The 18,876-nt window shown below is 40.4% G+C and overlaps 1 protein-coding gene across 1 annotated transcript in view; it reads right to left on the bottom strand.

Annotated features, from left to right (window-relative positions):
• Positions 1-18,876, bottom strand: part of SHB (SH2 domain containing adaptor protein B) — a 62,060-nt gene that overhangs the window by 21,053 nt on the left and 22,131 nt on the right. The window contains exon 3 of the mRNA XM_027653090.1: positions 5,455-5,670. Within this exon, the coding sequence (XP_027508891.1) occupies positions 5,455-5,670 (216 nt within the window). The remainder of the gene's footprint in view (positions 1-5,454; positions 5,671-18,876) is intronic.

The raw sequence follows: 18,876 nt of genomic DNA, 5'->3' as shown, positions 1-18,876 counted from the left end.
TTCTATATTTATCTGCGTGTGTAAAAAGTCATTAATATGATGGTTAAAGGTAGGATCTTTTCTCCAAAAACAGCAAAAAGTTAAATTTCAGATGTTTTTTAATATTTTGGGCTTTTTTCTGTCTGAAAAGCTCAGATATGTCTCTGGACTCCTGCCTTTCTTTTATTTTTTTTTCCTTTTTGGTGTTTTTGGTTGGTTGGTTTTGTTTGTTTGTTTGTTTTTGTGGTTGTTGTTGTTTTGGGGTGTTTTTTTGTTGGTTTGGTTTGGTTTTTTGGGGGAGGGGGTTGCTTGTTTGTTTGTTTGTTTTGTTGTTGTGAATTAATTTGTCAGGAAGAAGCAGCCTTGAAGGGATAACCAAGCAGATTAAACCAACAAGTGAGATACAATCTTGTTATCAGGTCTGAGTTTTGGCTGCTATAAATCCCCTCTTAAAACCTACTGTATACACAATGAAGGTTCAGAAGCCTAATTCCATGGAACTGGCAGTGTAGTTCTTCACTGCTACAGTAATTCTGTTTATCACAGCCATTTCAGTTACAGAATACCTGCACACCTGACACTTCCCTATTCTCTATGTGGCCTCTCTTCCACTGCCCTGTACCTGGTGCCATACCCCAGGGGTGGTGGCATGCCAGAACTCCCCTGTGCTTTAGCAGCCAGCAGAGGAGACCCAAGTCGGGCATCTACAGATTCCCCTTCAAGAAGTCCATGATCAGTGCCGGAAACTACTACCAAATGGCCCTCTTCATAGCATAGGCCCATATATTTTTTAAGGCAGATGGGCTTTACAGACTTCACAAGCATTTCGTTTACCCAGAGGTTTGCTATTCCCCTCCCGGCAGTCCAAGAAGTCAGGTTTCTCATAAACTCAAATGGAAGCCAGTGTCAGCCTGATATGCCTGAATGGGCTCTTCGGTGCCCATGTTATCTTCCATCTAGCCAACAGGGTCTCCCTGGTGTTAGTCATCTCCTTTTCTAGCCAGACTTGTGTACCTGAAAGCTACTTTGTTCCTATTACTTTGCCAACCTCAACTCTTCTGGGGAAACCAGTTTGCCCAGTTCAGCAGGAGTTCTATCAAGACCTGCCCTCTTCCCAGAAGAGCCAAACACACATCTAACCTCAGCTGTACAGCCTCCAGTAAAACAAAATTAAATCTGGTTTTGAAGGAACTCAAGCTGCAGTCAAAATGCCGCATTCCAGCTCTGCTACAGAGATGCATCTTTCAGCCCTTCAGAAGTCCCTGGGCTACACATAGCTTGCTTCATCTACAGTGTCAGCATGACATCAGCTCCATGCTTAGGAGTCAGGGCACAGATATACTCCCCTCAACCTGAGCAGATTTCATAGCCTGTGCACACTTACATTCTACTTTTCAACTACAGGTTGAAGATAAATTAGTTTTAGCTATCCTTCAGCAATAAATCCTGAAATCACGGCAGAGGAACAAATGTTTTCCTTAAAAGACTTGCATGAGTAATTAACTTCATGATAAGTTCGGTGTTGCTTGCCACTTTGGTTTGTTTCTGAGATCTATCACCTGACAAATCAAAAACATGTGCTGCACAAATCTGTCTGCACTTCACATCGCAAATATCTGTTGTTCCCTTCAGATGAACTTCTCAAAATAGAAAATATTTAGCAGAGGGTACCTTCAGGACCTCCACAACTCCAAGTAATTAGGGGATGGTAGTTGTGAGCCTGTAAAGTGGGACTTGCCACTATCAGAATTTATAATACCACTTAGACCAACATTGTGCTTTTCAGAGAAACCCACCTCAGCTAAGAACTAAAAAGAACCCCACCTGGTCTAGGTACATCACCTAGCTACATTATAGAACCACAGAATAAATCAGAAGAGCACTTCATACATCAGCAGTGGGTCAATACTTCTCCATTGCAAACTTTCCACTCTTTCAAGTTGGACCTCCTCTTTCCTTATTTTAGACATCTATAACTCCTAGGACTTAGATGTAGAGACACCAGATGAAACAGCAGCTTGAAACTATGGTTGCAGTCAATCCTTACACTCTCCTTTGTAACAAATAACCAGGTATCTAAGATAAACTAAGTTATAATGAATGGCAGATACGATCCAAGAAATATAATTAATCTCAAAAATTGTTTACTCTTCTTATTTTAAATAAAAATGCTACATGCTGAACCAATAAGGAATCCAACCATATTTTAGTCTATTACTTTTAGTCTCTTACTTTTGTAAAGTAGTATTTTGTTCTATGTGCTCTCATAAGAGTTAACTACATAATGCTTAGAAGAATATTTACACATAGACTGGTCATAAAATGTCATATTGGATTGACCTTGTACATGTACACAAACTGAAAAGCAAACATAAAGAAAAGAATTCATAAAATTAAGATTCTTTTTTTTAAAACAACTAAAAAAAACCCCCATTTAAGAATTTACCTGTTAAAGACCAAAAAAGTGGGCATGAAGGGGACTACAGAGCTTAAGACTTAAGCTGTGAATGAACTATAAATTATCCATTTCATATAATATGAACAACACATGAAGAATAATGTCTAAGATTTACATACACACACAAAAGACTCTTTAAGACAATAATTTTTAAAACGAATAATCCCATTTCTGTGGCTGCTGTATTACTAACTGAAAAATCTGTGAAGTGTGATCTTACTGGAGACAGACATGTACTGGTCCCACAGCTTGTATTAAGTGTTGTTAAGGCATGAAGTTGCTGGGTTTTGAAAGAAAAATTACTTCTATGTAGCACACAATCACTGTTCTTGTGTGGGAAGCTCAGAGCCACTCGCTCACCTGTCAGGATACGAGGCTGCATATATGATCTAGGCAAAGACAGTACTGCTGTCACCACAGGGACACATAAAAAGGCACAGAAATGTCTACTGAATGCTATAGCATGAACCCAAAGCACAGGGCTTCACACACACGCCAGACATCTGCAAGACAGCCATTATGGCACTGGAAACCTAGTGATACCCATCTCTGTTGATTAGCCTATCTTGATATACACCAGATATCCCAAATCACAGCCAGGATCTCACAGCCAGGAAGTCTCCCAACACAAGCCTTGCAAGCGTTTTAATCGGTCCAGCAAATGGGATGAGTCAGCTCAGGCAAGCCTAAACCAAAGCCTATTTCCACCAGGCAGACCTCAGGAGCAGAACTGCAAGCCACATGAGCAGGTTAGACTATTGTGTTGGAGTTCATGCTCTTTAGAGAAAGAGACTTCTTTACCTGTAAAGCATCCAGCAAAATTGGATGCTGCTTTAGATCCAGGTTCAAAAGATCTATTAGCATATGCTTAATGAGAAAGTCACTGAGCCTGTAGCTCCACAAGATTATTATCAGCTCACATGCCAGAGCAGACCATGTTGCTAGGAAGCACAAATCAGTTTTCTTTGACCTCTTCTGTTCCATAGTAGCCCAACAAGAGGAAAGGGGATGTTAAGCAAGAGATTTCTTTTTAAGTATTTTGTTCAGGTTCATCTGTGTGTCTCTTGTTCCCACTCACATTTCACAGGATGGATACTGCAGACATCAACTTGGCTTGGAAACAAACACAAATCAACCACAATCTAAAAATGTAAGAAGAAATGAGGAAGAGAGGTAGAATCACTCTCACAACAATAGGCCATTGCTCTACCCTGTTGTGCTAGAAGAGAAACATATTTCTGCCAACCACATCCACCTACCCATTAGGGAATCAGGTCAGAAACCTGATAGTACCAAGAAGGGTACTATCACAACAGGCTCTGCTTACAGAACACTAGCCCTGTACAGCTACAAAGGGAAGTCACTTCCCATTTCTGTAACACAGTAACATCTTGGCACATAGAATTGCAAAATCACAGATAATTCAGGTGGTAGAGAATGCTGTGCGATCAGATCAGGTTGTTTATCCAATCACTGCTTCACACAGTATGAAAACATCTGAAGATGGAGATTGCAAGAGTTCCTTGGACAACTGGTTCCAATGCTTAACTGTTCTTGCAGAGAAAATTATTTCCTGTATTGAGTCAGAACCTCTCCTGATTCATCCTATGTCTCATCTTCCCATCACACACCTGTGAAGAAACTGGTTCCATCTTCTTGAGGATCTTCTCTTATGTACTGGAAAGTTCCCATTATGTCTCACCCAAAGTTTTCTCTTCTTCAGGCAAAACAGGTCCAGTTCTCTCAGCATCTCCTCACATATGCTGTCATGTGCTACAGTTTCCTGTCATTTTGGTTGCTCTCTGTTGACATTTATCAACATCCTTCTAGTATCAGAATACTGGACACAGCATTACACACTGTCCAGGAAGTGTGAATTAAAGAGGAACAGTCACTTTTTGCTTGATCGACTGGCTTGCTCCTGTTCACACAAGCCAGGGTGCTTCTAGCCTTCACCACTGGTGAAGAGCACTGCTAGCCACATCTAGCCCACTTTCCCTCAGGACTTCTTAAGCACCTTGTAGCAAAGCTGTATTCCAGCAAATCAGCCAGTTCTATGTCCTTTTCACTGCAAGGGGTTAGTCTGTTCCAGATGCAAGTCTTTGGGTTCGTTCTGGTTGGATTTTGTAAGCTTGCTGCCAGCCTATTTCTGCAGCCTGATCAGGTCCCTCTGAATGGCAGCTTTGCACACTCACGCCCTCCCCCTCCCTTGGTTATTATCCCAAAGTTCATAAGGGGCATTTCCTCTTTCTGCTCTGGGTTACTGATAAGTGTGCTGAACAGGAAGGGTTCCAGAACATATCCTCTGAGGAATCACACTTGTAACAAGACTCCAGGAAGAGTATGAATCACCAAGCACTACCCTTTGAGGTCAGTGACTCTAATCAGTTTTCACAAATCTACTAGTCCTCCCAACTGGGCTACAATATTCCAAACACAGTTGATGCCATAGCACACCATGCTGAACGCTGAAGTCAACCTAGATGACACCTACTGCTAATAGATCTAGTAGTTTTAATACTGAAAGCAAACAGGTTTGTCAAGCAGAATTTACCCAGGGTAAATGCACACTAACTACTTAGTAATCATTGCTCTCAGGCTTCTTCCATGCTCCCTCACAGAGTCTGATCTCTTTTCTTCCCTCCTCATCCCCAACACTATCATCACACTGTCCCTTTAAGAATTGCTCCACAATTTGAGGACCTGGCAAGGCAACGTCCTTGTCATAGAGTCAAAAATGGGGATAGGGACAAGGAGTGAGAGAATAAAAAGTTTTTGTAACGTGAACCAAGTGTTAGGATGATTGAAAACAGGTCAGTTGAAGCACCAAACAAAGCGCAATGTTCCATACTTCTGCAGCAGGTAAAGATTTGAGACTACCCACGCCTGCCTTTCAGACATTTCTTCACACACACGCCAAAAAGAGCTTGCAAAAAGTACTTGATTTCTCCCAAAGGCAAGTGTATATGCTATAAGTGTGAGAGAGAATTTTGTGGTTGGGATCTAGGAAATCCTACCTGCCAAAGCTGGGATGGTGACTTTGTTCCACTCCCACGGCTGATCATACTCATCTGCAGGCCTGTCGTCATCCTGTGGCAATTTGCTTTCTCGTAAACGGTGACTCACCACACTTTCAGAATCAGATTCCACACCGCTGCCTTCTGGTTCATAGGGTGTGTCATAGAGCTGCATGTTCTTCTGATGGGACTTCATGCCTTCCTGCTGTTGAAACTCTGTTGGTAAGAAGGAAAATTGCATCAGAATCACTACTAACCACATCTTATCATTACAGTCTATAATTTTAGAGCATTCAACTTCCACCCATTTCTTAACAGCCACATAATTATAGAGATGACAAGCTTGTACAAGACTTCTAAATTCTACCTCTACATTGGTAGCTGGTTGGAAGCAAAAGTTTGCTCCAGCTAACAACCACAGCACAGTCTCATGCCTCCAACAACATTTCCCAGTTTGTCCAGAGCTAGACTGCAGGAAGCACACAAACCCTGTCAGCCTGTATAAAGCACATTTGGAAGCAACTGTACATAAGTTCCCAAGAACACTAAAATTTTTGTAAAGAGATTGTTCTGAAGTACAATTTGAAGCTAAAAAGATCATAAAAAAATAAATCTCACAGTATAATTATACATGCTGATAAAAAAATAATTGTCTGCATTTATGCCTACAGAGTATCAGCAAAAAATTAACTAGGACTAGAGTAAGGACACTAAGCAAAAGCATTGGTAACTACCACTTAGTTTACAGTAAGGGGATTTAACAGCAGCTGTCAGCTGCCGGAAAAGCAGTCAGAACCAAACCCTCCTAGGGCAGAGTCAGTAGATACAATAAGGAGAAACAGATATAAAATGTAGCTCAAGAGTTCCAAGTGGTATGTTGCAGGAACTTTCCTCCCCTGGTGTGTAGTGCAGCCCTGGTGCACCCACCAGGTGGGTGATGGGAGGGATCTCCATTCTTTGGAGTTTGCAGAGCCTGGGCTAGGCAAAGGCAGCCACAGTCACCACATCCCCTGATACAAAACTAGGTGGAGTGGGTGATAGGTCAGATGGCTGTGCTACCATTTCAAAGGGACCTGGAGACTCCGAAAAACTGCGGGCTAACAGGCTGGAAAGCCGCTCAGCAGAGAAGGGTGCTGGGGTCCTGCATGACAGCAGGTTGAACATGAGCCAGCAACGCACCCTCACGGATAAAGAGGGACAATGCTAACCTGGAACTAAGAATTTTGAAAGCAGATCAAGGGATGTGATTCTTCCCCTCTACTCAGCATTGGTGGGGCCACAACTGGACTGCTGGGTCCGTTTCTCATGTCCCCAGCACAAGAAAGACGTAGAAAGACTGCAGCAAATTTCAGCAAAAGGCCATGAAGGTTGATAATGGGACTGGAGCACTTTTCACACAGGGAGAGGCTGAGAGACCTGAGACTGGTTAGCCAGTAGAAAATAACTTTTAGTGGGGACATTATCAATGCATATAAATACCTAATGGAAGAGAGTGAAGATGGAAACAGACTTTTATTGGCAGTGCCCAGTGACAGGACAAGATGCAGTAAGCACAAGTCAAAATACATGCAATTCCATCTGAACACAAGAAAACATTTTTTAACTGTGATAATGGTCAAACACTGAAATAGGTTGCCTAGAGAAGCTGTGAGATCTCTACTTGTGGAAATAATCAATATATGACTGGACACAGTTGTGGGCAACCTACTCGAGCTGACTCTGCTTGAACAGGGGTTTTTGTTAGATGATATTAAGAGGTCCCTTTCAACCTCAGATGTTCTGTGATTATATTTACCACTGCAAGGACAAAGTAAGAATGTCAATAATTGTAGAAAATTGCAAAGTTGAAAAAAAAAAAAAAGACTCAGTCTGAGAACTTTTTAACCCACAACTGAAGCAAAGATTTAGAGCAGTTCTCTCCATTAGTGTAACGAAAGTCACTCATCAGTTAATCTATCAGCAGAACATTATAATCAAGTAATTTCTCCAAACCATTTCAAAGTACTGTGAAAGTCTGCAAAATGACAGTGCAATTCCCTGGGAAAAAATATTTAGTTTATACATTACAAATACAGTAAACGTGAAGAGATATACGCCAAAACTGATGATGCAAATACAAGCAAGATAGGTCCTGCTAATTCCTAGTTATGAACAGCCACATTACCCCCTTTCAATACAAGCAAAACCTACAAAATGCCATCTTTAAAGGGTAGCTTATTTGAAAAAAAGGCTTTAAAGCTTTTAAAAAACCACAGTCCTTGTATTTCAGCTCTTCTTTGAAAAGAATTTTGCTCAAGAAAAAATGCTGCTCTGAGAAAAAACTGTATTAGAAAGAATTCGCAGCTGATACTCTCTAGAATATTCCTGGATCAGAAAGATAAACATTTTATTTCTTCTAAAGTCAGGAATGTGGTATGTATCTGTTTGTCTTTCAGTACCATGAAGCCAGTAACTCGTACACAAAGAAATGTGCATTTCTGTAGAACAGAAGCCATGATCCTACCAAATCAATTATAGGTGCCAAACACAAACCTGTGAGCCAGGCTACTGGCTCCTTTTGTATGAGTATATTTGAATACAGGACTCCTTGATCAATATTTGTCTTTTACCCAGAGGATCAAAGCATCAGACTGCACAGAAAGTTTACTGGGAAACAGAAGGTGATTCATGTTCAGGGACCACAATTAGAAAAATTACAAATATTTGATCCTAAAGTAGAAAATTTTTTCTAGGAAAAAAACTAAAACCTACGGAAAGTGAAGTGGAAAAACAGCATATACACGTATATACAAAAATATATGTGTTTATACACATACACTTATACACACGTTTACATAGCATCTCTTTTATAAAGCTTCCTATAAATATGCTTGAAAGTTCATCTTGAAGAGTATGTGTATATAAAAGTAATTTTACTAAAAGTTAAATCAGAAGAAGTTCCTTTCCATAAGTTACAATACAGTTCAATCTGTACCAGAAGCAGTTTTAGAATTATACACACTGATATGTCAGTGTACACTTGATATTTAAGAACCACATAGTGGAAGACAACAGAACATTTGTGATGAAGCATTTCTCATGGTTTTCAAACAGTCTGTAATAATGACAGCTCTAAGGGCTACAATAGTCACTGGAATGACTAAATTAACAGAGTTTTGGATTTCTAATTTTTAAATATATTTTTCACTTTTATCAATTGTATAATTAGAATTCTTACTACTGATGAAGTATATTTTTATAGAATTACATGCATTAAGTTCATAGCTATTAGAAGAAGAAACAACTGAAGTTTTGAAAGCACTAATTTTGCTAGCAGGCTGGAAGACTCTCACAAAACATTCTTATTCTCACAGATTAGAAGTTATGACAGAATTAGGCTCCAGAAGTTTGGGCTCCTGTGTAAAATCAAAAACCTGACCAGTAAGGTACAGAAACTGAGAGAAGATTATGAGATACAAGACTCAACATTCCTCTTCCCATTCAGTGAACAACTCTGACACTCACATATAGAACAGAGCTCCAATGGATAAACAAGTAACCTCATGGTAACCTTTCCAGCAGCCACACTAAATGCCTTAATAGCCCTAAATAATGTAAGAGCATTAGTCATAGGTGCACCGTATTCCTGATGGGAGTGTGGAGAGAATTAGGGGATAGATCATCAAGAAAATAGAACAACTATGAAGCCAATAAAAGGAAACATTGAACACATTACTACTTGCTTACAAAATCCATTAGGTGAGCTTCTACAGCTTCCTTTCGGAAAGGATTTGACAGACAACAAAACAACCAGATTATTCTGTAATGGTCAGACACCAATAGATATTTCCTTCATTCATGCATGCAGTAACAAGAAGTCAGTGTAGCTGCACTCTTAAAAGAAAGTTCTGATAACATAAAATCCCATTTTCCCAAATCAAGTACATCTGTGTCACCAGGCAGTAGTAAACTCACTGCCATTTTACATCCCCTTTGCAGCATTTCTTTTGATGAAACACAAGACAAGCAAAACGCAGGAATCCTCCTGCCACAGTTGTGTAAGGAAATGTCAGATACAGAAAGATTCCCTGAAGTTAAGCACTTGCAAGAGCTTTTGTTTTCCTATCTGGTGAAAAACAATGAGCTAGATTCTGTTGGGTAGGTTGGGAATCAAAGCCAGGTTCCTGCACCACACGGTAGGAGCACACTGTGCTTGCCTACATCCAGTATGCAGAAAGAGTCTTAATCTGTAGGAGACAAAAGCACTAAGCTGTATTAATTCCCTGGGGTTTTTTCAACTTACTCTACTATTCTGTTGGGAAATACAGAATAACTTTTTTCTTTTAAACATTTTACATGCAACAAATCACAGCATCGGTGGTAACACAGACATAGGTGCTTCTTTATCACTCTGAAAGCAAACAGCACTTTATGGATGCCCCACTGAAAAAAAAAAAAAGAGATCTACAATGTAATTGGGTACAGTCACATTAACTTATAGATTAATCAAGAGCAGCACAATAAAGCTGTTTTGACTCACCATTATGTCAGATTTCAAAGTGTACTGACCCACACATGTCAGGTGAAAATGAGATAAGCCAAACCCATCTCCATCTCAGCTACAGCTTTCAAGACTGGTGCAGGATTTAAAATGACAGTCCTACCACCTCCTCAGGTGCTTTATCTTAGCTAACAGCCCTATCCTAGTGAGACAAATCTGATTATGAAGGTAACATGCTGGAAACAGTACCAAGAACTTTCAGAAATCTAGCACTGAAATTGTGCTTTAAGCAAAGTACAAGGGCTATCCACACCTTCTGTACCTGGTAAGTCTAAGAACAGTACTCAGGACAGATAACAGAATCCTACTGATGGGATTTTACAGAGTACACTTAGTTGCACCCATTTCCATTCAACTACATCACCTACTACAGAGTTTAAACTGGCCATAATGCTGAATAAAGCTTCACTCTATTTCCTAAAGCATTGGACAAAACAGTCGAAAACATTACTGACCTCAACAAGCAGCTATTGATAGAAACCCTTTAATGTAAATATAATGATTTTTAAAGGCCACTTTTGCATGCACTTAAGTTTTTTCAGATACACAGCTATTTGAAGGAAGCCCAGCAGATTTGTCATTCATTCATTCAACACACATTAGCATGTAAACACTATGCTGGAATAAGATTGTACAGTGCACAGTTGTCAAGCTGTCGGCTTTTAAGAATTTCTGTACTCCTATCTCTAAATTCAGACTACAGGTCTCCTCCAGATGGTTGCTTTTCTTCTGCTCTCTTCCCTGAAGTCAGCATTTAAACAGCTTCAATCCTAGTGATTAACCTGCTGTTAACTACACACAAAACTAAAACCAACCTACAGCGAAAACCACTGTGATACTATTCTCATCGAGTACATTTGCATCACTCATATCTACCAGGTAATTCCAGTGGCAAGGGTCTTAGCATTGAAGCAACTTTATCTGGAACTCACACAAGTTTTCAAGGCACACAGACCTAACACATCATCAGAAAGATGTGGATATTTAATTAAAGCAAGGAAGCAAACACCAATATCCTGCTAGAGTCCATGTCTTGCATCTTGTTCTCCTGTATAGACAAAATGCCCCACAAGGAGAGGGAGCCCTTCAGCAGTGAGAGAACAGGCTAGACTCTTCAACTAGAAGAGTCAGAGTAGAACTTTTGGAATGTGGGTTCAAACATTTTATATTCAAAAGCCCCAGAAGGGCAGTCCGCAAAGTCTTTGGAGGACCTGCTATAAGCACACCGGCTTTCTATGGATAAGTCTGGGAAAACAAGAACACCATATTCAAAAGTACCTGAAAACATAACTCAAGAACAAAGCCTGTTCTTGACAACAGCAACTTGTGTTCCTTGTATTCTGATCTGCCATTGAAAACAAGAAATTATCAGTGGTAGCAGAATGAAACTTGAAAATGATCAGGTTCACATTGAGAGGTACTGATGAATATCTGATGCATCCCTCTCCAACATTATCCTGACAGCCTGGCAATTTCTAGCAGGTGAATGTCACATCTGATCACAGAAAACCAAGTCACATCTGCATGAGTTCTTCCTTTTAAGGAACAGGCTTTTCTGTAGTGGCCCAACCCTCTACTTTCCATGTGTTTTGCTCTTGAGATTTCCAGTGGAAAACCACTGAACCGGCAGCGAGTTGGTTGCTCCAGGTGCATGGATAGGCAGCACATCAACCAATAATTTGCCAGCTCTCCAGAAGCATAAGACAGATACTAATGCAAAGATTACACCGACACAAGAACATTTGCTTCCATTGAATCCATTTCCACATAAACAGGTCAAAATAATTAGCCAACTGCTTACTTAATCCAAGCCTCATCATTAATGTTTCTTTTCACATCCACTGTGGAAAGATAATCCGGAAATATTTTAGGAATCATTGTATGGAATTCTCATTGTATTACTGCAAAGTTTATTCATAAGAGAAGCTAAGTTTTACCTCTGCTCAAATTTCACCTCAGGTCCCCGGAAATCAAATTGCTTTCTACTCTGCTTCCAGAGCCAGCTGGATGCCTCCAACCGCTGGGACACAAGGGAACACCAATAATATTGCAATGGCAGGGAGGGCTGTTCTACTTTGAGACTGCAGCAACTGCTGCTGAACAGTGATGATTCCAGATTTTGCTGCAGGAAAAGCTGGATATGAGAAGACCTTCCCTCATCTTTTCTTCTGAATAGAAGCCAAGTGACTCAGAAGTGAGCCACTTTCCAGGAACAAACAACTGATATTTGCTCCCCTGCCTTGATGTGAAGGCTTGGCATAACCTCCTGCTGTGAAAAGCAATGTCTTCAAATGGCCTGAATCATAATGGAAGTACTACTGAAGTCCAAGTGTGACTCATTACCCCAGGAAGAAGCATTCGAAGCAACTTTACATTCCAACAGTCCTGATAAAGAAAAGTTATTAGGCCAGTCAGAGCAGGGGCAGGCTTATTTATGATAAGTATCAATAAACCAGAAACAAAAAACATTAATATTTTCCACAGAAGGTACGTACTGAATTAAAACAAACAAGCAACCGCACCCTGCCCAAGAAGACAGGAAGCACACATTTGTCTTTATGGGAGGGGAGGGGAAAAGGAGGGGTGGGAGTTGGTGGAGTTGAAGGAGGTTGATTAAGAAAACAAAGCACATGGAAAAAAACCCCAAATTCTGGTGGCCTGAAGAACAGCAGTACAGCTTCTAAAGGATGTCAAAATTGTCCTTGGAGACATATTTGTCTTATGGCACAGCAAAGAAATAAAAAAAAAGTCTTTTCTCTTCTGAAGGTAGTTTATTCTATAAAGTCTTCCCCCCAACACCTAATTGTCTGTTAAATAAACAGTGATTAAACACTCTAACTGCCATCTTAAAATTCTTAATTTTTGCAGACTTTGCCTCTTTGGAAGTGCTTTGAGGCTGCTTACCTACTTACTCCATACACATTTCTCAGTAAGGCACGAAAGAGGATTAGGGATGCCCTTCTTATTTAGGCAAGGGGAAAGAGAACTCAAGAAATCTTCACCAGACTGTACATTTATTGCTGCCTGGCTAAGAGCCAACTCCAGATGCTGCTACCAGCCATCTGCATCATAGTACTGTTGCCAGACCCATGGTTTGCTCATAGGTTTTTCTTGATCCTTCTGATCAGTATCATTGACCTTTGGGGTTCACAGGTCATTGTTCCATTGGCCAAATGGAGCAATTCAAGTGGCAACAACTCAAAACAGAGACCTTAGCTCAACCAAAATTTGAGATCCTCATTCCACAACATGAAGCTTCTGAGCTGTGTAAAAGAGCTTGTGATAAGAGGGGATGGAAGCCCTCTGGGAAACAGAGTGCAGTGACAGTATTTTCATGTACACCAGTTAGTACAATGGTTCTCATCAGCCTATGACACAAACTACAGTGTCCCAAAAGGTTTAAGACTAGCACAAACAGAATCAATTCTCCTTGAAAGTGACTGTAACACCAAAGTCATGCCTATTTTAAAGATGTTAAAACTCTCCAGAGAAGCTTGTAGCAAATATGACTATTTCCTGAAGTTAGATCAGTCTTGCGACTCATGACTGCTACTGATGCTCCCAATGGCCTTGCCAGTTCTCTTCAGGAACACAATATCTCACCTTCACAGGAATCACCTAGAGAGGGGAAAGGAGTGGAAGAAGAACCCATTCATAATGTAAATGCCATTCAACACTTACACAGAAGGAAGATATCTTCTTGAATCATGTCTGCCTGTGAAAGTCTCTGCTTGCTGAAAGCTTACTGAAAAGAATCAAATGAGATAAGCACTGATCAAAATGATTCTTTAGTGAGTATAAATATTTATACACATTTACATATTCAGGACAATATTGCAAGGAATAACTGGATGTGAGTAAAAGTGAGTTTATAGGACCAAGACAAAGTATGCAATTATTTCCCGACAGCTGGAGGCATAAATTCAATGAGAATTATGCAGAGGGGAGTTATCTTTTCTGCACGTAACTAACTTTGAACATGGCGTTACTAAGGACGGGGAGAGGGCAGAGAAGAAAGGTAAGTGGATAGAGGCCTCCCTCCAGACTTCCTCCCCACTATGCCCTATGATACATATAGTGGGGAAGAAGTTGCCTACAGGTACAACTTGTATGACAGAGTGAGGCAGCAGACTCATGTAGCCAGAAGAAATGCCATATCTGATTTAACAAAGTCAGATGAGATGTGTTCTCAGCCAGATGAGATATGTTCTTATCTTCTTTTAGGCACCTGCATTCCCCACAGAGAGTACAAGGCAGAGAGAAGAACCGCTGCTTAAAAACTCCTGTAGTAGATTTATTCCACAGACATGGTGGCTATATGGTTAAAAGGAACACAGAAATGTAAATTGTATATTGTTTTTAATGAAACATCCAGCCTCTGAATGATTGTGCCACTACGATTTAAAAAACCAAAACCAACCAGCCAATAAAAAACAAACCCAAAAAAACCCCAACTGCCAGCTCTAAACAGCCTGAAATTTTCCTAATTGCCCATTATTTAATCTTTGTTAGTAATTTTTTTTTTTTTTTTAAGAAAAATGCTAAGAAAACAAAGAGAAGTCAAAGCTTTGGAAGTGGTATCTGATGAATTTACAAGAGATCTTTCCCTGACCAGGATTCCAGAAAGAGCAGGCACTATCAGCACTGTTTGCTCCTTTGGTGGGACTTAAAAGCCACACAGTATGTGGTTTATTTTCCTGTTCTTTGCAAGGAACAGCCACAGTGATTATTTGCCACAGTGATCACTTGCAATTTTGCCTACTTTTATATGCTTTCCCTGAGGGAAGTGTTGTCCTAGTTGCAATCTTTCTGTTCTGTCACTCAAGCTGAGTTACCTGCACCATCTAGGAACTCTGACCGGCATCTAAATACCTAATGAAGACTAATCACCACCTCTTGGATGTAAAAACCTTCAGCTATAACTCCAAATACTAAAATCCAATGTAAATTCTTAAGTCCAGCACAGTCCTGCACATGCATACAGAGAGGATCATGAATGTAGGGCATGAAAGATGATCTACAACCTTCACATGATTAGACCAATATAGCTGCTCAGTTGTCATTACACACAGCCATAGATTTTACTCATCACATTACAAGGCTTTGCATGCAGTAAGACAGCTGACAGCACAGAAAAAGTGACAGGGATATAAACACTGAAATTATTGGGAAAATGTTTCAACTCATCCCCTTTGGCCTATGATCTCTTTACTCATTGAGTCAGCTAGGTCAGCAAGAGATTGATGGGAGGAGAAGCTTGTGTATAGAATTTGTAGGATTTCAAATACTACACACTGAGCTGTGCAGCTGCTAATAATCAGTACCTTGCATCTGTTTGCAGCTTTGCCTGTAGTTATTGTACTGCTCAGACAAATCCTGAATAGATGCCAACTCTTAGTTGAAAGCCCACTTGCAGAGTAGTAAGTTAGTTACACGATGTTGGTTTTTCCCCTCGGACACATCATCACTCAAGAGCATTTGTACTTTAACAGATACGTAACAACAGCAAATAAATCTGGTTAGCATTCAGCACAGGATCATTAAAAACCGACCCTTTAAGATACCAAATGACAGTCATGCAGAAACACCATAAATCAGTACTTTTTCACTTCTTCCAAAAGAAGTATCACTAATTCTGGAGAGTAATATTTGATATTTTCCACTTGGATCAAGTCAGAAAATGTCATGCTATAAAAATCCATTACAGACATGATCCTGATGAATACAACTGACTCAATACTTTCTGGTAATTTTTCCAGTTACACTCTCATTTTCCTATATGCATCTCTAAACCACTAACCAGTGTGCATACAAATATTTTCAATGCGCAAAACCACACCCAAGGAGACAATTGTGGAAAGCTGTGGTTTTTGCTGGGTATTTTATTTGTTTTTAAAGAAGGATAAAAAAAGAGCCTTTAAAATACGGTTAAGAGAGACTGTCTGTTGACATGCTACCATGATGCCAAGTTTTCTCAGTGACAGCAGATCTCACAGCCAAAGACAAGGGCAATAGTAAGTGCTTTACTCAGCTTTACGTACAAAATCAAGAGTATATCTGAAAGACATCACCTTTTTTTAAAACTTTGTCTTCCTCTTCCCTTTCTATTTTATTTGAGGCAGCAGCACAGACACCTTCTAGACAATTTCAAGCTGCATTACAGCCATAAGAGTCACTGCAGGACTTGCTTAGGAAAAGCTCACAAGGGCTCAAGCTGTGTCATCACATTTTTCTGCCTTGTAGCCCGTCCCAGGCAAGTAGGACTGTTTGACAGACCATACAAGAGCTAGATCTGCACAAGAGCCACAAAATCCACCATGGCATCATGCAGATTTTCAAATCACCCACTCCACAGAAAATGAATTCAGAACTGAGAGCATGCCCAGAGTTCCTTCAGGCAAGCCTCGTTTCCCCTAGGTTTACCTGGGTTGTTCTTAATTGCTAGTCTGACCTGCAACAGGATCAGTTTTGCATGCCTTCATCCTGCTTCATAAAACCAAAATATATGTGAACTCTCACTCCAAGTCATCAACATATGGAATCGAACAAGGCAGAACCAGGAACAAGCTCCGATGAAGGACGAATATTTCCATCTCCTGTTGTTATTACTCAAGGAATTCAGTCACAGTAGCACAATACAGTCCACCAGAAAGCAGAAGCACAATGCAGGCTTCCTAGGTCTTTAATTGAGTAGGAATAACAGAAATAAATGCACATATCAGCACATTAAAACACATCAAAACCAGACAAGGCTTACCTGATCCCAGCCAGAAAGAGCAGGCTGCTCCCACAGACAATATAGCCTCTAACAATTTTAGCAGCTGGAATGGTAATCAACAGCTGAGTTTGCACAGATGTTTGAGCTCCTCCAAAAGAGCACTGTCAAGCAGAGTTCTTCATAGCCAGAAACCAGAGAAGGAGAGAAGCTGTATGCTGTTGCCTGCCTACATAAAATGCACAGAGCACAAAAGTTGTGTTTCTCACCACTTCCCACCGAAGTTTAAAGTTCATTTTATGACACTGCTGTGAAGCCAGTGTTGTAATGTTGGTAAACTGATGTGGCAAGATGTCCGGTCTCTGTGGCAAAAGTAGACACAGAACTGGCCGAATCTTCAACTCTCATTTGCTTTTAGGGACAAGCAAGCACCTGGTTTGGGTTACAAAACTGAAAAAGGTACAGGAGAAGTTTTAGCTACTACATTACAGTTGATGTCAGAAACAGACTCTGTTTACTGAAGTTTTCACTCATATTTTGCCACCAGGGACTTCTGGAGTTTGGATGCAAAACCAGGAGGCAAAAATTTTATTCATTTACCAGTAAGTTAAGTACAAAAAAGATGACGAAACAGCACAGCTGAAGGGGTACCTTGTTCATTCCAAGAACGACTGTTTACTTTACCACATGCTTAACTAACACTCCCTGTACCAGCTTGTTTGAGCTTACTTAACTCTTCTCTACAGTGCAGATAAAAAAATCGAAAGTGCTGGAGTAAAAGAGAATATAAGATGAAAGAATGATTGAGAAAGTACTTCTGAGAAAAAAATCCCCACTAGTTTAGGGGGGAAAAAAGAAGCCTTGCAGGAGCTTTGACAAACACAGATAACTGGGGAAAGGGTAGAAATTCCTTTTAACTTCACAGCACATGTCATGTCCACTAGCTGTCTTAAAAAAAAATAAATCCAGGTTTAGGTAGAAATATCTATTCCCAGGATTGTAATTCTGGCACTAACTTGCTTATTAAAATGCTACTCTTAAGCATTTTCACATTTTCTTTGGTTGAGTACCTCTTTGCAAAAAATAAGAGGAAAGAGAAGAGGAAAACAAAGTATAATTTTGAAGATGCATGCAAGTGCAACAAGGGAATTTTATCTCAATTTTTTGTCCCAAGTGCCAGTCTCATTTTTTTCATTTAGTATCACTTTTCCAGCTCCATTTAACAAATCTCTGTAACGCTCATCAGCAACAGTCCACACCTCTCACACTGCTGACTCTTCATGTAACAAATTCTTTCCATTCCCCTCTTGAGCTATGTTGCAGGAGACAATTGAATTGGGATCAGTTTGAGAAGATGGAGGGCTGAACTGACAAGCTGGCAAGATGTACCTCTGATATCTCCCTGCCTAATAAAACGACACTCCTCCCAGTCAGACCGAAAAGTGAGTTTAGAGTGCTTCCTTCCTTTGCCATGGCAGACACAGTGGTATCAGTCATCTACACTTCCATCACACTTCCAGCTGGAAAGCACCCAGAATTCCTGCCAACAGAGTCCAGAAGTGCAAATACAGGCCCAGTCTAGTCTGTAAGCCCATCTGTTCAGCCTTTGCTCCTTCCTCCCAAGAGGTGATAGTGAACAGCTGTCAGGAACTGTACTCCCTTGCTGCAACAGCATGCTTTCAGCATGCATACTGCCCATCTAGTGTTACCTCCAGAAAACTGGGATATTTATGGATGAGCCCCTGTTCAGATACATTTCAGCAGGCTGCTTCCTTATGCCTCACAGTCACCTGTCTGGTCTTTCCAGTGATAAAGTTTAAAAAGATCAGTACTGGGAGCATACTGTCATGGTGTCAAAGCTGGAAATGGACTGAGACTAAAAAAACATGAATTCCAGCAAGCTAGTCTGGGATATCGTGACTCTCACAGCCATTTCTCACTTTCACAGATTAGCTGTAGGATCATAGGATAAGCCAGGTTAAACAAGACCTCAGGAAGTCATCTTGTTCAAAGCAGGGTTTTAGCTATGAGGTCAGACAAGATTACTTAGGTTCTGGTTCCTCAGTCCAGTCTTGAAAGATTCCAAAGATGGAGACTACGTAATCTCAGAAGGCAACCTTCTCTCCACAATTTGACTGTCCTCAGTTATTTTTTTCATCGTATTCAA

The sequence above is a fragment of the Corapipo altera genome, unplaced genomic scaffold (assembly GCF_003945725.1).
Source record: "Corapipo altera isolate COAL_440 unplaced genomic scaffold, ASM394572v1 61305, whole genome shotgun sequence".
NCBI lineage: Eukaryota > Metazoa > Chordata > Aves > Passeriformes > Pipridae > Corapipo > Corapipo altera.
This window is presented reverse-complemented; position numbering and strand designations above follow the sequence as displayed.